General features: G+C 39.9%; 2 protein-coding genes across 16 annotated transcripts in view; both read left to right on the forward strand.

Moving 5' to 3' along the window:
- Nucleotides 1-9451, forward strand: part of camk2g2 (calcium/calmodulin-dependent protein kinase (CaM kinase) II gamma 2) — a 31831-nt gene extending 22380 nt beyond the window's left edge. For 3 of the 10 annotated variants that reach the window (XM_061691068.1, XM_061691061.1, XM_061691065.1), the window contains 6 exons: nt 1467-1511; nt 2368-2413; nt 4529-4604; nt 4998-5092; nt 5217-5481; nt 6310-9451. In XM_061691068.1, the coding sequence (XP_061547052.1) occupies nt 1467-1511; nt 2368-2413; nt 4529-4604; nt 4998-5092; nt 5217-5449 (495 nt within the window). In that variant the 3' untranslated portion in view covers nt 5450-5481; nt 6310-9451. Of the gene's footprint in view, nt 1-1466; nt 1512-2367; nt 2423-4528; nt 4605-4997; nt 5093-5216; nt 5482-6309 lie in introns of all 10 variants that reach the window. The other 7 variants (XM_061691059.1, XM_061691064.1, XM_061691062.1 and 4 more) reach the window with 4 other exon arrangements.
- Nucleotides 9452-12699: 3248 nt separating this feature from the next.
- Nucleotides 12700-23625, forward strand: part of LOC133409520 (girdin-like) — a 72058-nt gene continuing 61132 nt past the window's right edge. For all 6 annotated transcript variants that reach the window (XM_061689638.1, XM_061689633.1, XM_061689635.1 and 3 more), the window contains exons 1-2: nt 12700-12928; nt 13012-13112. In XM_061689638.1, coding sequence (XP_061545622.1) covers nt 12866-12928; nt 13012-13112 — 164 coding nt within the window. In that variant the 5' untranslated portion in view covers nt 12700-12865. The remainder of the gene's footprint in view (nt 12929-13011; nt 13113-23625) is intronic.

Here is a 23625-nt window from a genome sequence, read left to right on the forward strand (position 1 = left end):
GTCCGTTTTGTGTGTCTGACACCTGCAGTGTCATTTTTGTAACGAGTCTTCCTGGGCAGAGGCGCTTGAGCCGCGTGACACTCTTCATGATGTTTCATTCATGTTTGGATCTCCGTCCTCCTTCCTTGCATCTTTTTGTACCATCCCACTCCCGCATATGAACCCACGCACGCACGCACGCACACACCACACACGCAATCAACGTTGACTTATTGCTGAAATTGGTTTGTACGCTCGCGTGTCCGAAGTAAAGATTTTTCTGACCGAAAAACCGACGCCATGTTAGCTATGGTGCAGTGACATCTTAGCTGTCCCTGAATCTCAGTTGGTCATCAAAGTAAAACATCTTACATCGGATCATTTTTGAGCAATTAAATTCATGATTAATATATCATTTTATTTATTATTTGTTTTTGAATTACAATTCTTAGGATTTTTTTGTTTTCTATTAAATATATAATTATAAATATATATATATACATATTTTTTGTTTTGGTATTTTGAGTACTTTTATTTAGCATGTTTTGTTAAATTCAAAATGTTATTTTTGTATTTTTTGTAAATATACTATTTCATGACTATTTTTACGAAAACGTCAGGATTTTTTTTATTGGTATTTTATTTTGTTGTATTATTGTTCTTCATGTTAGTTTTTTATTTTTAAGATCATTCATTGACTACAATTCTTATTTTCTTAAATTGCATATTATATCGTATTTAAATATTACATACTATTATCGTTTGGCATTTTTCGTCCTATATTTAGGATTTTTGTAAATTTGTATTTTTCCTTAATTTTGTATGATTTTGTGATGTTTCTTTGATTTTATTCTTTTAAATTAGATTTTATTATATATTGTACTTTGTATTATTATATATTTAAGAATATATTCATATATTATTTGTATTACCTTTTTAAATTACAATTTAATTAATTGGTGCTATTTTTAAGTTAATTATTTGACGATACGGTATGAATGTTTTATTTATTATGCATTTTATTTTTTACATTTCCATTAGTTTTATGATTGATTCAATTACTGTGTGAATCAGGACTTCGTTATTTTTAATGTTTATGTGTGTAATGTGTTTTTATTAGTAGTAGTCGTAGTAGTAATTACTATGGTCAGTTGTATGCTTGCCACCCTGTAGGAACAGTTTGGGGCGGGCCCCTTTTTCTGTTCCACAGTGCACACAGAAAAGTCCCCCAAAATTGGCACGTTTGAATGAGTTTGGCGTGGAAGAAAATGTTGTGCGCTATCTGTTAAGTAACAGAGAGGAGGAGATGCGCAGTGGAAGGAGGTGCAAAACTCTCGCACAGCCATGGAGCAAGCTGTGTTGTTTTGTCGGGTTGCGTATGTTGTCATGGAATATGTTGTTATTCCGTGGCTTTTTTGTCCTTAATTCATTCATCCATCCATCCATCATCCATCCCTGCATGGTAAAGTGTGTCCTACCTCCCCCAGGAAACGCAGACCACTGTCGTGCACAACCCAGCTGACGGTACCAAGGTAAGACGCTCGCAGTGCATTGAGGAGGAAAAAAAAAAAGTTAGCTCATAAAAATACATGGGTATAATAAACTTGTTTAATAACATAAAATAAGCAATCTAAAAATCATAGCAAAAGTAGCAAGGGGGGGAATCTTCAAAATAGTAATACAAACATAAATTGGAAGAACAAAGGACTCTATTTCACTCAACAATACGTTTTTAAAAATCAGGAAATCAAATAGAAACCGTTCAAAATATTTTCAGATTTATAAAATTATTTAAAACAAAAAATCCAGAATAAAAAAAAATACTGCAATAAAAAAAAAAAACTATAATTAAATAGTAATGAAAAAAAATCCCAAAATATTATATGAGTTGTAAATAAGATCTTAATTGAAAAGAAATCCAGGAATCAAAATAGTAAGACAAATAAAAGCTAAAATAATATATGGTTAAATTAACAAATGAACTCATTCAATGAATAGTTTTTCCAAATTAACTTTAAAAAAATAATAATATTGTAACAATAGTAACACATAGTTAACCTATAAGGATCCTTAAAAGGGCTGAGTGGATACATTTAACTTAATATTAGTATTTATTTTTTTTAATTTTGAAGCCAGTGTTATAATTTGATATTCCTCAATAGTTTTTCAATATTTTAAATTATGCAATATTTTTATCATGCAAGCCCTAAAAAAGGAAAACAAAAATCTGTAGTATGCTTGGACACTGTCTTGGCTGGTTTGTGCTCCTGGGAGGCTGTTGTGTGTCCATCTTTCCATCCGTCAGGTTTGTCGTGTCGTGACGTGTTGCGTTGTTCCTCCATTTTTACCCGTCTGGTCCTCAACCGTGTGTCGGCGGTCTGCCTGCAGGGCTCGACGGAAAGCTGCAACAATGCCGAAGAGGAGGAGATGAAAGGTAGGAAAGGTACTTGTCCCACTTTGGCCTTTTTCTGCATGTTGCGTTTCATTCAACTTTTTACATGTTTGTAATTTTCATCAACATTTCCTTTGAAAATTTCTGTCATATATATTTTTAATGATATTTCTTAAAATACAAATTTGCGCCATATCTGGTAACCATTTTTTTAAACCTTTCTTTTAATTCAACATTGTGATATATAATTTTCAACTACATACTTTAAATATATATATTAAAAATACAATGATACCTCAAATTTTGGGAGTTATTCTTTCAATTAAAAACTGCGTAATATCTTGTGAAATTTAACGTTGACATTTTTGTCATTTTCTAATTTAAAAAGAACGAGATGTTTTGCATCTTTTTTTGATTAAAAAAAAGTCTCATTTTGTAACATTTTACATTTTAACTAAATAGTAACTTATCAATCAATTTATATTCATCAATTTATTTCTACTTTGAAAAATTCCGTCAAAATACCCTTGTAAAAATTCAAATTTTTGTATTTCTTCATAATGTGATGAAACATTCTACTTTGTTTTATATTGTCATTTTTTTAACAAAACGGTGTGATCTTGTAACAACTAGATGTTTGTTACATTATTTCCCAATAAAAAAAATCATATTTTGTACAATTCAAATTTTTTTAAACATTCTTTAAAATTAGTCTATCTAGTGTATAATTAAATATGTCTTAATATATCAATAATAAAATAATAATAATAATAAAATAATTAATAGTAGTTATTTTTTTTTAAAAGTATGATACCTTGGAAAAATGTTTTAATTTAAAAATTAATGTTTCTTCCCCAAAAATGTTCAATTAAAAAAAAAACGTTTTTAATAGTTATAAAAAAAACGAGAAAAAACCCCCTTTTTTTTTTTTTTTTACATTTTATCATAACCTCCTGGCATACTCCATGTTTATTGATTTCATTATTAGAATCTGTACGACGAGGCAATCTTGAAAGAACGTGCTGCAGGGCTGCAAAATGGCCCCCGGCCTGGACTTTGAGCACCCTAAGCTTCGAGCGGCTCCTGTACCCGACACGACTACGGTTGGCGTGCCGCGTCGTACCTGAGCGGCACACGGTGGCACTAACACTTAATCCTGTAATTAGTCTCAGGGCCTCCCGAAAGGAGCTAATCTTCTTACAAGAAGAAGAAGAAGCGGAAGAAGCCTTTGCGACGCTTTTCCTCGCTCTTCGGCCTCGGCCAGGCTGCTGGCAAACTAAAATCCACGAATATGAACATTTGCGAATGCCGAACTGTGAATATGAGCACGTTTGCTGGCGTGTCGCTCCAAAATTGAGCCATCTGAACAAGTTAGCATTAGCATTTAGCGGTAAAACAGTCCAAATATTTCTTTTTGCCGCCATAAGTCAGGCCTCAACATTAGCTATACTTGCGCGGTCCAATGAAATTCAATTCAACCTGTCAAAACTCTCAACTCTAACACCAAGGATTCTCAAACTTTTTACACCAAGTACCGATCAAAAAAAAATTCTTAGCTCTCCCAAGTACCACCATTAAAATACAGTAGCGTAACGTTCTTCACCGTTTGATTAACACTGCACTTAAATGTAGGAACGTTTTTTTTTTTTTAAAAGCTAAAAAAAAAACCAAAAAAATCACTGAGGGCAATTAAAATTTATTGCATATAAAAGTTAAAAAATAAAAAAAAAAACCTTGACCCACAAGCATAACACTAAGCAATAGGCCCTAACCTTAAAACAACCAACCGCCTTTAACCGGCTCTTCCTTGATGCTTTACGTTCCTATGCTGCCACCTACTGGCACTCGGGCCCAATTGCAGACATTGACAATGGTCAAATGCCGAACGATGTATGTTTCTTCTGGTTTTCTTATAAATTGCTTAAACGATGTAAGTTAACACACAGAGTTGGTGGACATGGGCATTTTCTTATCCTTAACGTCCTGTTTGTGCATTTTAAGGTCATTTATATCATTTTCTTCAAGGTGTTTAACATCCTGTTTATGTTTTTTTATGGTCTTTAGCGTCCTGTATATGTTTTAGCTCACTGTTTTTAAGTATTGAACTTTGTAATGATGTGTTTTCTGTTCTTTAACTTCCTCTTTGTGTGTTTTCAGGCCGCAAACAGGAGATCATTAAGATGACCGAGCAGCTGATTGAAGCCATCAACAATGGCGACTTTGAGGCTTACACGTACGTTAAGTTTATATATTTATTTATTTGTTTATTTATTTATTCGTTTGTATTTATTTTGCTATCCTTTATTATTATTATTATTTCACCTCCAAAATAAAAAATAATAATCATAATAATCAGCTTCCATGACATGACGCTGGTTGATTTCTGAATTTTTCCTCATGTCAAAACCAATTTTTTCAATTCCATGACTGAAGGCGTCATTATAAATTATAAATTATCTGTCAGAAGTGAATCGCTATATTCAAAACGCATGCACATTCATGTCATAGATACTGCTAGAATGAACAGGCATGGTACGGTATGTCTGCATGTGTTAAAATACATCCAGAAAGTGGAATTTCTGGTTATCATGAAGTTTCATATATTGATTTTGTTGTCTTGTGGCAGGAGAATCTGTGATCCGGGTCTGACCTCCTTTGAGCCGGAAGCTCTGGGGAATCTGGTGGAGGGCATGGACTTTCACAAGTTCTACTTTGACAACTGTACGTTTTACGTCGTGTCCTCATTTACACGCACAATGTTAAGTAGACCTGCACGTTCTCATACGGGAGCTTTATTGTCAGTATGAGCGATTGGGCTGTTTGTCTCTTTCCGACTTGCGGTCAGTGTTGAGTAAGAACAGCAAGCCGGTGCACACCACCATCTTGAACCCTCACGTGCACCTGATGGGCGAGGACGCGGCGTGCATCGCGTACATCCGCCTGACGCAGTACATGGACGCGCAGGGCCGCCCGAGCTCCTGCCAGTCGGAGGAGACGCGCGTGTGGCAGCGCCGCGACGCCAAGTGGCTCAACGTCCACTTCCACTGCTCGGGAGCTCCCGCCGCGCCGCTGCAGTGAACCCCACGCGCGGTGAGCTCTGGCGGAACAAAGTCAGTTTTTTTTCATTTTACATTATTATTATGTATTATTATATCATGTTTACATATTAAAAAAAGATTAAGTAGAAAATATTTTTACATATAAATTTCAATGCAAGTTTATCTGTTTGTTGATAATAATCTAATATAGTTTCACATTTGTTTGAATAAAAAGCTAGCAGTCGTGATTTAAAAAAAGATTATTTCGAATGAGTTTGATTGTACATTATTTTAGTCAGAGATTAGAAAATGCAATAAAAATATAAATTGTTTTTAAATTCAAATACATTTTGACGTTAATAGTTATAAATAGTTTTTAAAAATCTAGTGCTATTTTTAAAAATCATTATTTTTCATAAAATACAAAAGTAATGTGTTGCTAAATTAATGTATATTTAAATCTAATTTGACATTTAAAATTATTTTTATTTTTAGGATGAAGAGCCAGTGCAAAAATAGAAAGTATTTTGATGTAAATGTATTTTTAAAATAATCGAGTGCGATTTTGTAAAACACCATTTCTTATTTTTAATTGTAAAAAAAAAAAATCAAAATTTGTATATACAGGTATTTAAATGTATAAAGAAGCACAGGTGGTCATGATAAAAAAAAAATCGATTTAATTTTCTTTGTTTTATTTGTTATATATTTTTCTATTGTTCTTAAAATGAAGGAAAAAAATACATTTCTGTTAAATGTATTTACAATAAAAAAACTGTTTTTGACTGTGTCGAGTTTTTATCAGCTCAAATCAAATAAGTTTTATTTCCAAAAACCTGCTTATGGGAATCTATTTTCATTTACGTAAAGTCGTCACGCATTTTCTTCTTCCTCCCTCAGCTCGTCTTCAACTCTTCAAACCGTTCGGCGGAGCGTCGACTCTCCACCGTGCTTGCAAGCATCCCGGCCTGGAACAAGAGGGTAACAACATATGAGCCCTGGGGGGCACCGATACGACAATGACAACAACGCTGTCAAAAGACACACCAAACAAACAAACAACACATTAAAAGATTAAAAAAAAAAAAACAATCATTAGCTTGACCGAAGGAGCAGGAGGCCCACCGACCGGCCGGTGCGGTTCCTCCGTGTTGATGGATGGTGCATGTTTGCCGAGGTTGTGCGGGTTCGATGCCGCAGCCCCGCTCCTGTCCACGCCAACCTCCCGTCGTCTTGTCGGCTTGCGCGTGCATGCGCACACACACACGCACACACGTACGTGCACACACACGGAGAATTGCGAAGCGCTAACATTAAATTTACATGAATGTCCAATTTGGACATTTTGTCACGTGTTACTTATAGGGACTGTTTTTTATTATTATGGCAATGATTATTTTTTACTCTTTATTAGTGTTTTTAATGTATTATATTATATTTTGGGGAATTTTATTTAATGTATGAATGTATATTTATATGCGAGATGTGTGTGTTTGTGTGTGGTAAGCAGTCTGAGCATTTATTTCATATCCTTGATATCCAGCTTATGGTCCGTGTACTAGTACATTCTTTTGCCTCTCAAGGGAGACAATTTAGCTGCACTAGTAAAATGACTGTTATAGTAGTCACATTTCTTTGCACTACTAGTACACAAACGTTACTATTACCACTATCAGGTCCAACTAGTAAGCATGTGTCACGCACTAGTAGCCTCCTGGAACCTTCTAGTAGCACCAAAATGCCCACTCGTAGTTTTGCCAAAGTTGTCCTACTTGTGTGCAGAAATGTCACAATAGTGGAAGGCGTGGGTGCAAAAAAAAAAAAAAAAGGTTACTAGTGCCCCCTATTCGTTCTACTAGTGCGCTGAATTGTCTTTATGGAAATCTGCTTGAGCATGTATTCAGTAATCTCAGTATCCATCTTAAGTTCCACGTGCTAGTATGCTTTTTGTCCTCACTAGTAACACAATTCAGTGCACTAGTAGAACGACTAGGGCGCACTAGTGGTAAGTGTTTTTTTTCCACTACTAGTGCCACTTTTGACACAAGTAAACCTTACGATTAAACGACTATGCTGCACTAGTAACAGCACTAGTTGACATGAGTCACAAAGTAGCCACTAGTAGCTACATGGACCTCAAGGTGGATATCAAGGATCTGGAATAACTGCTCAAACGGCTATTCCAGATCCTTGATATCCAGCGCCCTGAACCGTCTTACTAACGAGGACTAAGAGTGTACTAGTACAAGGACCTCAATGTGGATATCAAGGATCTAGAATACATTTCTCAAAGGGTTTTCCGTGTATTCGTGTGTGCGTGTTTAAGCATGATTCCACGTTTACTGGCCTGTACTGTTTCTCCGACTGTTGCTCCTCTTCCTCCCTGATGATCATGATGATGATGATGATGATGATGATCGTCACCCACTCCCCCCCCACGTCTCGTTTTTTATCGTCCATCTCGGCTTGCCGTACTTGTGCGTTTCGCTTCAACAAGCATGTCAGCTGAAACACGTGGCAAAACTAAATAAATAAATACAAGGCAAGATGCGTGGAAGAGTTGCGAGGGACCTTTCTTCTTTTGCTGAAGGCAATCAGCCAGCAGGTCCTTTCTTTGTTGTAAATGTCGTACTTGTTGTTTAGTGTTTTCAATGTTTATTTGATTTGATTATTATTTTTTTGAATCAAAGTCAGAACTGGTTTGGGAAAAAAAGAGGGGTTAACAGTGTGAGACTGCTGCAACCCTTTGCTACTGTCACAACACATGCGAGAGTCACACGAGCACATGCAATCAAACGTCGTCCCTTTAAGAGGAAACATATCACAAACACTTTTTGCACCGTCTTGGTCTAATATCTTGCCTCAGAAATTATGATGGCATTAGTCACACAATTTAATTTTAATGATGGCTTGTCAGCTGGTGAAATGTATTTTTTTTGTTTTTTTTTTTTGTTTTGCTGGAATGGATCATTAAGATTAAGTTGTTTTTTTTCCATTTTTTTATTGTATTGGGTTTTTTTCTGTCCACCCCCCCCCCCCCCCCACTGTCTTCGACTACAATGTTGATTTTTATTTTTTAATTGAACAATATTATATTACTTTCTTTGCTTTTCCCCCACTAACATTTAAACAAATCTTTTTTTAACAATAATTTTAACATCAGGCCTATTTATTATTATTTTTCAAATTATAAAATATTAAAACGTGATTACTTTTATTGAATTTTATTTTTTGTATTAGTTTCCCCGCAACCTAAAAAAATACATTGTTGTACATAGTGTTTATGTATTATTATTAATGTTATTTTTTTTGTCTGATGATTTTAACATCGGGTCAATATGAGGCACGGCACAACAACAAAACGTGTCACACGTTTTGTTGTTGTTGTTGTTGTTTTAAAATTTTGGGAGTCTTGTCCCATCCATTAGTTCACTGCAACTTTCATTGTTTTCAAACTCACACCCAAGACAGGGTATGAATCCACTTTTGAGTCTTAATGTTGTACATGCGTGTCACGTGACCAAACAGGAAGTGATTGCACCAACTACCTAAACTTTATGCACATTCATTCACTGTGTAGCTTTTGCATCGTATGAATATTTGCTGTTTGAAGAGGAAAAACGTGTTACAAAGTTATTGTCAAAGCCACAGCAACCGTACATAAATATAAAAAAATATATGCAGTTTTACATTGATGATGATGATGATGAAATATGCATGTTTATTGCTAGTCATTTTTCACCTTTTACTGGATGTACAAATGAGAATTACTCGTGTCACAGAGTAGAAGAAAGCCTTATTAGCTTATTGGTGAGACTGTTTCAAAAAAAAAAGAAGAAAGAAACAAGAAAAAGAACAAAGGAAATAATAAAATATATGGTTGGATGCCGGTTTTGTTTTTGCATGAGTGTTGTATTAAATCATGACAGTGGTACATTTACAAAGCTGTTTGTGTGGATGGTTATTCTTCATAGCTTGGTTATTATTGGAATATTGAAGTGTATTTAATAAAAAAAAGAAAAAAGAAAAAGCATTTCAACAATATGTGTTTTGCCTTTTGTTGTTTTTGTGCACTTCATTCATAGAAATCATAGTTGCAACTTCCAGTCTTGAGATACATATTGATAATGGTAATCACCGGTGGTTTCTGGCATGTGCATTATGTGCATCCGCACTGGGCGACATCGTGCCCCCCCCAAAACAAATTTTTAATGACATGAAATTGTTTTATCAATTCGCTGTATCACATATTTTTTAATCGTGCATACTGTATATAATTTTATACCGCAGTTTTTTTTATTATTATTATTATTAGCTCTTTTGGGGGATTTTGTGGAAATCATTTTTCCATACGGGCCATTACTGCAGACTCACATAGTAATAAGCGCAAAGCAGGTGTCAAGAGTGCGTAAAAGTTTGGGATCATTTCACACTTTAAAAAAAAAAAAAAAAAGTAGATAAAAGTTTCGCCCAGGGTGCTAGGAAGGCCACTAATGCTAATTATTAATGTCCTTGAAAAGCAACACGCCTGTTTCACACCTGCAGTCCTGTCGGTGACCACGGGTCGGCGTCAGAGCCCAACTCACTTAAAATCACTGCCCCTGCTGGCTTTAATTTATTGCAGGAAACTTAAATGACGCTTTAAATGATAATGTTGTTTTTTTCCCAAGTTAAAACGGTTGCCGGGGGACTTAATTATTGGGATTATAGCACACCTTTCACCATTTCCCCCCACTAAGATAAACTTTATTCTGTTCATTATTCTTTTATTTTACTTTGTCTTTTTTAATCATTATGTTCATAGTTTTTTTTCCACTTAAATGTTTTATTTTTTGTTTGTATTTCACTGTGATTAAATGGGTTCAATTACATTACCCACTAAGGTAATTTTTTTTAATTTAGAATTTTAAATTTTCTTTGTTTTTTTTTCTTTCTTTCTAAGATTAAATGTTTTATATTTATATAGACCCATATCCGCTTCGTGCGTCACACTTACGGATCCGCTATACTAATTACTACTACTACTACTACTGCTATAACAATAATAATAATAATAATGCATTTTATAAATCCACTTTACATTGAAAAAACATCTCAAAGTAGGACAGTATAAAAGACACAAAGCCATAGCTAAAAAAAAAAAAAAGTTACAAACAGGCTAGTTTCAGCAACAACAACAAAAAGCGTGCTATAATTCTTAATCCTTGGGATATTTTTACAATAGGATGTCCCAAACATGTTTGTAAGACACTTGGGAATTGTTTTAAATTGTGAAACATCCATCCATTTTCTGAGCCGCTTATCCTCACAAGGGTCGCGGTAAATTGTGAAACAAATGTGTGTCTTCTTTAAGGTGTGGATGGATTACAAAATTTGACAAGAAGTATGAATTATTTCCATTTAACAGCAGGCGAAATGTTGCAAGTACGCTGACGTGACTTGCCTGCGGTGTTATGTCATTAGTCCACATGGGTCTGATTCATTAAACCGGGAGTAAATGTATCTTCAGAACAATATTTTCTTTTATTCATGCCGTACAAAATGCTGATTTTCAATGCACAGTAAAACTTTCTCACATAAACATAACTGTATTCGTTGTGTTTATGCTGTTGAGGCCATTAGGTGGTCGTGTTGCCTAAACAATTGTGTTCCTGTTGGTGGACAAACATGCACTACATATGGAGAAATACATTCAAGCCGCTAGCTTAATGCTATAACATAATGGGAAATGCCATAGATGGGCTAACAAATAGCATCTATGTGGCAGGGCAACACTACACAATTCTATTACAGTATACAGGAATTAGGAGAGCTTCTTCTTTGTTGTGTTGGATTTTTTTGGGGGTACGCAATGGACTAAAATCCCAGATCAGTAGTTGTGTGTTTCAAATTGAAGAGTCATCAATCACTTGATTATGTGTCCCCTGTGCTCCGGCAATGATCTGTGAATTAACATGCAAGACGCTGAGTCATCAAAAACGTGCCCTAATCTGTCAATGACAGCAAACGTTTATATACTATCTTGTACTTCAGTGTTTCATTTCGTCATTTACCCTCTGAATCTCATCTAAACACACACAAAAACACATGATACAAAATCACACTAAAAGTGTGAATTATTATTATTATTATTTTTTCAGAAAATCTACTTCAGGTATAAGTAGGAGAAGGCATAACACAAATAAGTAAAAAAGATAAATAATAATAATATTTAAAGGATTTAAATGGGCCTTATGTGGCGTGTGTTCCGGAAAGGTGGAAAGGTCAGGTGTCAAAATGTTACAAGCTAATGGGACGACATCAGACTGAAAAATAACCTCTGTCGTTAAATGTGTAACCAGGGGTTGTGTAGTAGGTATATTAAATAGTTTGGTGTTCGTACTATTTGAGGTTGAAATGGCAGAAAAAGCTTTTACTTTTTACGTTTCTCATGTTGTCAATACGCGTTTACATGCCGACCGGAAGTTAACGTGCTACGTGTTGTTCGTCCATCGAGGCCATTAATATTTTTCATTGTTTAAAAAAAATAAAAATACAAATTGGGAGCGGGTTGGCAAAACAAACGAAACAATTAACAGTGTTTAAGGTAGATTTAATTAAGCTTTTGAATTGTATTTTTTAGATATGCAATCAGGTCAATGTGCAGGACACTTAATTAGCTATACAGTGTCAACCAAAAGTCGCTCAAGCAACGCCAACGTAAATGTGTGTAATTTTTGTCACGAATAATTTAAACGCGTAAATTAATCGTTGTGTTTAATGTGTGTTTATTTCAAAACACGTGACCAAAATAATTGAAGAAAAGGAGAAACTTTGCTGGAGGCCCTACTTTTTCTCTCGGAGGAGGATGCGCACGAGGGAGCAAAGAGAGTGAGTGAGAGAGCGAGGGATGGAGAGAGAGAAAGAAATTCAGAGAGAGAGAGAGAGAGAGAGAGAGAGCGAGGTGGTGGGGGGCGGTGCTTCGGTCTCTTCAGCTGCGACTCTTCAGTCCCATTAGCGAGTAGCGGATGAATGGCGACACACGTACTTTTTTTGACACGAGGACTAAAACAGCTGTCTGGAATCTGAACAGGCCGGATTCTTCTTCTTCTTATTTATATATATATATTATATATGTATATATATATTTTTTTGTAACGGCGCATTTTAGCTACCATTCCTGGATTTATCCATTCGCCATCACTCTTGGAAGCTGCTGGTCTTGAAATGGCTTCTGGGGAACAGCAGGGTCGTGTCGAGACATTTGTGGATTAACCTTTATTTTAAAAAATCCCCCCCCCCCCCCCCCCCCCCCCCCCCCCCCCCGCTCTAAAAACGTCACAAAGCCGCCGAAATGCGCCTCTTTTTAAACCAATCAACCACATGAGTGGAGTCTAAACCGACACTTCTCATTCACATCCACATCATCCCTCCTCATTTTCTTTCTAATACGCTGCAATCATCGTGCTGGTAAAATATGGAAAGTGAGGTTTTTAGCCCCCTGCTGGAGCACTTCATGATGTCACCTCTGGTCTGCTGGGTAAATTCATTCACACTTAACATTTTGATGTACTCAAATTGGTTTTGTTTGAGGTGTGGTGTTTATTTCCCCTCCCCTCTCAGGTGAAGACAGTGGGGCAGCCCACGGTGACAGATGGCAGCAAACTGTCAGAATATGTGCAATTGATGGATGGAGTTTACCTCAATGACGTCATGCTGGAGATGTGAGTACCCTGAATGCCAACACGACATCTTCAGGAGCAGGGTGGGTCCATTGGGAGGGGGGGTGGTCGTAAAACGCTGGTGCGCGTGATGCCGTGATCGTTTTTCCACACGAACTAATCTTACTGTAGACTCCCGCACCACTCGAAATAATTTGGCACAATGGTGGCAATTAGAAGATGATGTCCAAAGTTTGGGAGATAAAGAAATAAACGTGTTAAAAAGCACATTCATGCACGAGCTCCTACAGCCGCAATTGATGCCCAGGAGGTCAAAGGTCAACACACGCAGACTGGTTAACGGTTAGCCAGTTAACACCCAGTTGTTAATCTGCGTTTGCGACAGCCAACTCTATACTCTCATTCGCTGACTCCCACATCACTCACCAGGTCAGACCCACCTTTTAACATCAATAGTTGCACCTCACATCCACATTTTTGTTCTTTAACAATGAAAAATCAATGTTCATGTTTCATCGGTGGGAATATCGTTAGATTGGGCGATTGTACAAATATTTGTTAGCTGCGGCCCTGCTTTGTTTTCATTTTGTTGACTGTGTGCGCAGTGTAGCCGGGGGTATGCCAACTCTGACTGGAAATTGAAAGGGGTGCATGGCTGACATTACATGCATACATTTTTTATTTTTTTTTAAACTACTTTTGATCGTGGTTGCATGATTTTACATGATGCCTTTATTGGGTATAAACAGGTTTTATTTTGACATCTTTTTTTTGTGGCGTGCACCAACTTCTCCGGAAAGGTGAAGAGCTCTTGTATTAGATCTCATTAGAGGTGCAACGATTAATCGAGAACTAATCGATTATCAAATTAATGAATAGCTATTTTGTACCTAATCAAGTGTCCACCGTGCGTACAACGCACAGTCTGGCCCTTCCTGCACTTCTGCCCTTACCTCGCCCTCAAGGCACACATTAGCCAGTTCTTGAACAGCCAGCTTCTAGAAGCTGTCTGCTGGGAGCTAATGTAGGCTGCGCACAATGGGACCTCGTATGTGGGCCACCGACGGGTCACGCAGTCAGACATCTTTGCAGACAATTATCGCAAGGACCGCTTGGAGCAGTGCTTGGTCACGCTCTTCAAGGCAAAACGCTGTAAAGAAGCTTCAGAACTTAACCGTTTGGCCTTGGTGGGGGTCAGAGTTGGTCATATAACAGAAAATGCCTAAGCTAGCTAATGTGAACAGAACGTGGCGTCAAAGTTTGATCATTTGGAGGTTTGGCCGTGATTAAAGGGGCTGCCAGGGCGCGTTGATGGCTACTCGCGATTTGATTCCCCACCCAGTGGCTTCCTCCGCCTCATGCTGCTTGCGTCTTCCAAATTGCCTGGTTACAGCGCTAACCAAGTCACATTACGATGTTGGGAAAATGCACACTGGGCATAAGTGTTCAGTACTTGGCAGCTGTGTGCCGCCTGACAGGAAGTGGCTAATCACAGCCAGCTTTGTGTGTTTGGGTGTGTGTATGCTTTTGTTCAAGGCTGCTTGCTTCTATGTCAGCCCAGGACTCGCGCACTGTGTGTGTGTCTGTGTGTGTGTGTGTGTGTGTATGTATCTGTTTTTTGTGCGCGTGTGTGCATTTGTTTTTGCAGTAGGGCAGCTGTCAGTGGTCGTCTTGGCAAGCCACACACACACACACACAGGGCCCACTGTGACGGTCAGATTGTTGTGTTTATGTCGGCTCTTTGTCTGCTGGCTCTTGATTAGCGTGACACCACCAGCTTGTTTAATTGTCTAAATTGGAATGCGTCACAATAGACAGCGATTACAGATCTTTGTTTTGTTGGTTGACTTTGGCTTGAAATGCAAGAAAAAAAATCAATATTGTAGCTGGAAAAAAACAAGATTTGTACGCACACATTGGGTTTGATAAATGTTTATTTTAATAATAATCAAATATTCCTATCAGGCTACCCTGTCCTATGTCCTACCCTTGATGTCCATTTCAGTGTTTCACATTTAATGTGTTGATTTGTTGAGTTTTTAACCACTAACGTGCAGAACACATCAAATCGCAGCGCTTGTTTACCTACGTTCCCTGACTGCAACATGAACGAGACATGCCTGAGGCAGCTGTCAATCATGACTCCAAAAATATGATTCATAACCGAAAAAGAGATTGAAGAAAGACGTTTGTGCAGCAATGTTGCAGTTAAGTGTCTCGTGTTTGCAGTTATACAAAAAGCTGTTGTAGCGCAGTGAGCTCGTGTAGTAAGTCCACCGCCGTCGTCCCTGAGGGCGGCGTCCAGAGGGCAGCGGCGGGACGTCGGGATTATCTAACGGTTTGCACCCAACGCCCAGATGGCATCCCCGACCCCCCCCCTCCCCTTGCCTCTGTCCTCATGACTGTCATTACCCAGCCAATTAGATGACCTCTTCACTGCTGTCAAACCAATTAGCTTGCCCACTCGGTGAGGTGGAGCCAATTAAAAATGTTGACAGAGTGACAAGAGTCCAGTCGAGACCCTGGATGCTCGCTGGATTGCTTTTATTTGGATACAATTAGGAATTTTCAGGGGGAAGTTGCTCGTCTGTTTTTATGCAGGTAAAATTAACCCAGTGGAAAAAAAGCCTGGAAATGTTTTAAAATGTAAAAAAAGGAGATTATAACTCCTTAATTCTGTTCTTTTATAATGCAGCCCTATGGGAGGCACAAGCCAGTGCAAACTGTAGGCCGGTCCCAAGCCCGGATAAACGCAGAGGGTTGCGTCAGGAAGGGCATACGGCTTAAGACTTTGCCGAACAATTATGAACGTTCATCCAAAGAATTCCATACTGGATCGGTCGTGGCCCGGGTTAACAACGTCCGCCACCAGCGCGGTCAACCTGAAGGGCGCCGTTGGAAATTCAGCTACTGTGGGTCGAAGTCGAAGAAGAAGAGGTGGAATGTGGGTTCTTTGGCAGAAAGAGAAGAGGAAAGCACAGAGCCTAGAACTGAATGTGAGGACTTTGAATGTTGGGACTATGAGAGGAAAATCTCGGGAGTTGGTTGACATGATGATTAGGAGAAAGGTTGATTGAGTGTGTGTCCAGGAGACCAGGTGGAAAGGCAGTAAGGCTAGATGTTTAGGGGCAGGGTTTAAATTATGTTACCATGGTGTAGATGGGAAGAGAAATTGAGTCAGGGTTATTTTAAAAGAAGAGTTGGCTAAGAATGTCTTGGAGGTGAAAAGAGTATCAGATCGAGTGATGAGGGTGAAACTTGGAATTGAGGGTGTTATGTATAATGTGATTAGTGGCTATGGCCCACAGGTAAGATGTGACCTAGAGGTGAAAGAGAAATTCTGGAAGGAGCTAGACGAAGTAGTTCTGTGCATCCCAGACAGAGAGAGAGTCGTGATTGGTGCAGATTGTAATTGACATGTTGGTGAAGGTAATAGGGGTGATGAAGAAGTGATGGGTAAGTACGGCATCCAGGAAAGGAACTTGGAGGGACAGATGGTGGTAGACTTTGCAAAAAGGATGCAAATGGCTGTAGTGAACACTTTTTTCCAGAAGAGGCACGAACATAGGGTGACCGACAAGAGTGGAGGTAGAAGCACGCAGGTGGCTTACAGCTTGTGCAGACGATGTAATCTGAAGGAGGTTACCGACTGTAAAGTAGTGGTAGGGCAGAGTGTGGCTCGAAAGCATAGGATGGTGGTGTGTAAAATGACTCTGGTGGTGGGGAGGAAGATTAGGAAGACAAAGGCAGAGCAGAGAACCATGTGGTGGAAGCTGAGACAGGACGAGTGTTGTGCAGCTTTTCGGGAAGAGGTGAGACAGGCTCTCGGTGGAAATGAGGAGCTTCCAGAAGACAGGACCACTGCAGCCAAGGTGATCAGAGAGGCAGGCAGGAGAGTACTTGGTGTATCTTCTGGCAGCAAAGGAGAGGAGGAGACTTGGTGGTGGAACCTTACATTACAGGAAATCATACAAGGCAAAAGGTTCGCTAAGGAAAGGCGACTGAGGAGAGGCGAAAGGATCTATACAGGCTGGCCAGACCGAGGGATAGAGATGGGAAGGATGTGCAGCAGGTTAGGGTGATTAAGGATGGAGATGGAAATATGTTGCCTGGTGCCAGCAGTGTGCTAGCTAGATGGCAAGAATACTTCGAGGAGTTGATGAATGAGGAAAATTAGAGAGAAGGGAGAGTAAAAGAGGCAAGTGTGGTGGACCAGGAAGTGGCAATGATTAGTAAGGGGGAAGTTAGAAAGGCAGTTGGTCCTGATGACATTCCTGTGGGGGTACGGAAGCATCTAGGAGAGGTGGCTGTGGAGTTTTTGACCAGCTTGTTCAATAGAATTCTAGCGCGTGCGAAGTTGCCTGAGGAATGGAGGAAAGGTGTGCTGGTGCCCATTTTTAAGAACAAGGGTGATGTGGAGAGGTGTGGCAACTATAGAGGAATAAAGTTGATGAGCCACACAATGAAGTTATGGACAAGAGTCGTGGAGGCTAGACTCGGGACAGAAGTGAGTATTTGCGAGCAACAGTATGGTTTCATGCCTAGAAAGAGTACCACAGCTGCATTATTGGCCTTGAGGATGTTGATGGGAAAAGTACAGAGAAGGTCAGAAGGAGCTACATTGAGTCTTTGTTGATCTAGAGAAAGCCTCTGACAGAGTACCCAGAGAGGAACTGTGGTACTACATGCGGATGTCTGGAGTGGCAGAGAAGTATGTGAGAATAATACAGGACATGTACGAGTGCAGCAGAATAGCGGTGAAGTGTGCTGTAGGTGTGACAGACGAATTTAAGGTGGAGGTGGGACTGTATCAGGGATCAACCCTGAGCCCCTTCCTGTTTGCAGTGGTCATGGATAGGCTGACAGATGAGGTTAGACTGGAATCCCTGTGGACCATGATGTTTGCAGATGGCATTGTGATCTGCGGTGAAAGCAGGGAGCAGGTGGAGGAACAGTTAAAAAGATGGAGGCATGCACTGGAAAGCAGCGGAATGAAGATTAGCCGAATTAAGACAGAATATATGTGCATGAATGAGAGGGGTGGTGGGGGTAGAGTGAGGCTACAGGGGGACGAGATAGCAAGGGTGGAGGACTTTAAATACTTGGGGTCAACCGTCCAGAGCAATGGTGAGTGTGGTCAGGAAGTGAAGAAACGGGTCCAAGCAGGCTGGATCGGGTGGAGGAAGGTGTCGGGTGTGTTATGTGACAGAAGAGTCTCTGCTAGGATGAAGGGCAAAGTTTATAAAACAGTGGTGAGGCCAGCCATGATGTACGGATTAGAGACAGTGGCACTGAAGAGACAACAGGAAGCAGAGCTGGAGGTGGCGGAAATGAAGATGTTGAGGTTCGCTCTCGGAGTGACCAGGTTGGATGAAATTAGAAATGAGCTCATCAGAGGGACAGCCGAGGCTCGATGTTTTGGAGACAAAGTTAGAGAGAGCAGACTTCGATGGTTTGGACACGTCCAGAGGAGAAATAGTGAGTATATTGGTAGAAGGATGTTGAGGATGGAGCTGCCAGGCAAGAGACCTAGAGGAAGACCAAAGAGAAGGTTGATGGATGTCGTGAGGGAAGACAGGAGGGCAGTTGGCGTTCGAGAGAAGGATGCAGGGGAGAGGCTTACATGGAAAAGGATGACGCGCTGTGGTGACCCCAAAAGGGACAAGCTGAAAGGAAAAGAAGAATAATTTTGTTCTTTTATTGTGTATTTGTAAATATATTTGACAGCAAATTTTTATGGAACTCTCAGTGCTTATAATTCCTACTTTTCCTGCAGTCTTGAATGCACCATTGGTTAGTGATCTTACAGCAACGCTGTTGCCACCAAATGTGTGTAATGATACGAGCAACTTAGCGCTGCTAAATGGAGTCACTAACATAATGGACGCTTGACTTCCCCATAAACAGAGGCCACGTTGTGCTAAAGCTAACATCATACATGCACAGTGTCGTTTTCATCCCCAACGTTTTAACAGCGACTGGCTTCACACTTCGCTTATTTTTACCTGCTGTTAGCACTTGTTTGTTCTTCCTCACTTTCTCCCATCCTTCCTTTGCACCTCATCTCCCCTGGCCTGCTGTCTTCTACCCTTTCTTCTTGTTTTCTTTGAGCTTCTCTTGGGCGCGCTCCGGCTGACATAGTTGAAATTCCTGCTGCAGGAGGGAAGCCAGGATGCGGAGATGCTGCTACTGAGATGTTTGAGCCCCCGCTCCTTCCCTGGCAAAAACACACAGTTGTAGGCTGGTCTTGGAAATCTGTAAGGAAGTGCAGACTCTTGACTTTAATCTGACATCTCTGGCGTTCGTCTTTGTGTCTGGCGTTTAGCAATGAAGCGTTTATGTGAGCCTTGAAAACCGCCACGACCAAGGGCGTGTTAAGCCGCAAAGAAAGCGCTATCGTGCTTATTCTCATTAGCGTTGCGGGTAAAATGGAGCCTATCCCAGCTGACTTTGAGCTTGAGGCGGGGTCGACCCTCGATTGGTCGCCAGCCAATTGCAGGGCACATATCGATAAACAACCATTCCCATTCACCATCATGGTCAAATTCGTCATAATTGAACCTAACGTTCATGTTTTTGGAGTTGGTGTTGTCATGCAACAAATATTTGAAAACAAACAGGGTAGCAACACATTGTAGACATACAATATAACAATACTCACTGGCATTTATTGTTTGTGGCGGCACGTGGACGAGTGGTTAGAGCGTCTGCCTCACAGTTCTGAGGACCGGGGTTCAATCGCCGGCCCGCCTGTGTGGAGTTTGCATGTTCACCCCATGCCTGCATGGGTTTTTTTCCGGGCACTCCGGTTTCCTCCCACATCCCAAAAACATGCATTAATTGGAGACTCTAAATTGCCCGTAGGCATGACTGTGAGTGCGAATGGTTGTTTGTTTCTATGTGCCCTGCGATTGGCTGGCGACCAGTTCAGGGTGTACCCCGCCTCCTGCCCGATGATAGCTGGGATAGGCTCCAGCACTCCCGCGACCCTTGTGAGGATAAGCGGCTCAGAAAATGGATGGATGGATGGATGGATGGATGAATGGAGATCTTCTTTGTCTGTGAAAAAAATTATAGCAGCTTATTTGCAGTTGATGTGATCATTTGATGATGTGCCGCATTAATGCAAACTCGACACTTCCTCCATCTGTTTCATGAGACCGATTCTCTCACGTAGCATAATCCGCTCTGTTTGCTGGCAAACAACTTCAGCAGGAGTCTCATTTAAATCACATTAGGTTCGGAAATGAAGTGCAAATCGTATTCAATTAGGCCCGTTTTTCTTTTGTGAGGAAGAAATAAGAGCTTGCTTCATGTCAATGAGACACTATCCCGCAGTCCATTCGCTCTGTTGGGAAGATGAGACGATTATTGTTGATGCTGACTGTCTTGTCCGTCGTCCACTTTAATGATTGACGTCATTGATCGGATCGGCGAATTATGACATTAAAGCCGATCAGCATTAAATGCTAAATATCGGCCGATACCGATCAGGCCGATTTTAAAATCGGTGTGAAGTCTAGTTGAATTGTTTTCCAAAGTAAAAGCAGATGTTTGCCAATGTGGTATTTTGATTCAACACAGTTAATCAGTCTGTTTTCATGAAGTACTACAAAAATCAGAGAATATCTAGTGTCGATAGGCTGAAATTCTGAGGATTTGGACAATTTTAAGTTAAACAAGGTCTTAAAATGATTATCGATTATCAAAATATTAATTTGATCATTGATTAGTTGTCGATTAATTGTTGCAACTCATTAAAACTCACTCTTACCGTATGACGTGCAAAAATCCTTGTTTTTTATTAGCGTTAGCAGCAATGCTGAGGCTAGTTGCTAACTACTCATATCCCTGGATTCCTCTTGGTTGTTTGGATTTCCTGCTACATGTGTGTGTGCGTGCGTGCGTGTGTGTGTGTGTGTGGGGGGGGGGATATAATCACACGCACCGCAGCTATGTTTGGACTGGCTCTATCCCAACACGTGGCCAAACGCAGCCTGTCTTTTCCCTTTTTGTGTGCGTGGCTGCCCATGCTGACTGTAATGCTGCCTGTCATATATAGGTTAACACTACTCCGTAACGCACACAGCCAATCGGAGAGCAGAGCAAGCCCCAGTGGCTGCTGAATTTTGCCTCGGTGGCCGTTCACACACAAGCAATGGATGGTTTGGCTTATTGACTATCTGTCTGTCTTTCTTGAGCCGTTTCTCCTTAATCTATTTGTCTGCCCAAAGCCTTAGGTTTACTGTATCAGCAGGAACAGCGAGGGTATTAATCTTTTTCCACCCTCCTGCTAAAGAACTAATTCCTTATTTTGTCGCCTGGTGGTCCCCAGGGGGTTCAGTCTGAAGGTTGCAGCCATCAGCACGCGAATACTGTGGAACAATTCCCAGGTGTCTTAATAAAAGGTCTCTGACATTCTTCGGTCAAAATACACAAAAAAGAATTGCAGCGCGTTTTACTTCCGCTTGCTTAGTTTAGGGAGAGCGGTTCTGTCTCATGTATCCCCTCTACTGCTGGGCCAATGCTATGTATTTGGTTACCATGACAACCAGGGGCAAAGCTAGGGTGTTGTGACAGGTTCAGCGATTACTTGTTCTCAAAAAGCTCAGAGTTGGAAGAAAAAAAAAAAAAAGTGCCCATAAAAACAGTAAGACTTTCCACAAATGGTGGCTAAGGATGAAAAATAATCATCTTTGACATGCCTCACGGTGTTTTAGCGGCTTCTCACAGCACCACCTTCGTTTTAAGAATATTACTAACCCTCCTGTTACATTACGGGTCAAATTGACCCATTTTAAAGTTAAAGAAATATAATTTTGTGTAGAATATTTACTATGAAATGGTTGATGATGAGAAAAAAACACAAACATTTATTGGGATTTGTCGGGACACTTTTGGATCGTTAAACACGTGCCGGGTCAAACTGACCCAGGAACTTTATTGCTGTTCCTGACAAACAAACATAACTGGTAGGGGTAATACCTCCTTCACCGTTGCCATTTTACAGTTCTTCAGTTCTTTTTAATATCAGCGAGCCTTAAGTGTCGTGGAATGTGCTTATTTTGTCTCTGACACACACACAATCAGCCCGACACCCTCCTCCCCCTGACAGGATTACAGCCTCCACTTTTTAATTAAGGGGTTGACTAGACCCCCTACTATGTACTCCTGAAGGGCCCACGTGCGTGTGTGTGTGTGTGTGTGTGTGTGTGTGTGTGTTGTGAGGCGGGTCATGTGACTGCTAATTCAACCCATTGAAAAGAACCCTGTCTCCTTCTGATTAGCATTAATGGCGCTGGGCATCGGCGGGTGGGGGGCGGATCAAAAGACTAATTAACGCGTCCGCAGCCGCCGAATTGAGACCACAAGGTCTGTTTTTATTTGGGGTTGAAATTCTCCACGTAGCCGTGTTGGCAGCTTGTTGCTAAATAGGAATATGTGCAAGTTGTAAAAACTAATACATTGAAAGTGCTGCATATAAAGGTTTGATTTGAAATTGCACCATAGTGTCCAGGAGGCATATATTTGTTCAACTGTAAATGGGAAGGAGGGGTTTATTGACGGGAGGCCTTTTATTATTACTATTTTATTTATTTTAAACATTAACCCTCCTATTAGCAAAATTGGAAATTAGACACTACTTATTTTCGCTTTAAGTTTGTGATGAATTGTTAAATAGGTCTTCTGTTATGCTGTGGGTCATCAGTGGATATAAAAAAATCTATAAACTCTGTTCAAATGCTTTGAAGTTTTTGTTACATAATAAAAATGAATCAATTCAAAACTTTTTTCCCCCGTGAATGTGACTTATAATAACCTGTACAAATCACCTGGAAAAAAATATTTTTCCAGAGGGGAAGTAAAAACGGACAATGTTGCACAAGTGCGCACACCCTCTTGGTTGTGGCTGTGTTCAGAATTAACAAGTCACATTCATGTAAATGGGAGTCAGCACACAACTGCTATTATCCGATTAACCAAAAATAAAGTTCAGCTGTTCACCTTTCCCTGCTTTTTTATTTTTTTGTAAATAAAAATTTTAGGGTGAATTGTCTTCTTCTGGCCTTTTTAAAAAAATGTTCTTTTTTACGATTAAACGGGTCACTCTGACCACTGAAACATAATACGAGGTTTGAAATATAACTAAAATGTTTGATCACCAGAATTGCATGCAAATTAAACTGACTCAGAAATATTTTTTCTTAAATGGGAGAAAGATGACCAATGAAAACATTCCCAACACATTAAAGACAGAGAGGTTATTGCCAGCCAAATAACAACAGACACCATCCATTTATTATGCATCCCTACGGCATAATTTCATTTACAATGATGTAACCTAATTCACTTGTAGCTCTCTCTATTAGAGGCGACCCTCTTGTCCATGAAAATGTGCTTCAGTCTATGACCTATATATGAGGGTCAACCTGCTGCAAGTATGTGGGGGAGGAGACGGCTGCGTGCGTGCGTGCGTGCGTGCGTGCAGGCGGTAGCTAACGCGTGCATGTGTTTGTGCGTGCGTGCGTGCGTGCACGCATGCATGCAGGCGGTA

Source organism: Phycodurus eques, chromosome 11 (assembly GCF_024500275.1).
Source record: "Phycodurus eques isolate BA_2022a chromosome 11, UOR_Pequ_1.1, whole genome shotgun sequence".
Lineage (NCBI taxonomy): Eukaryota > Metazoa > Chordata > Actinopteri > Syngnathiformes > Syngnathidae > Phycodurus > Phycodurus eques.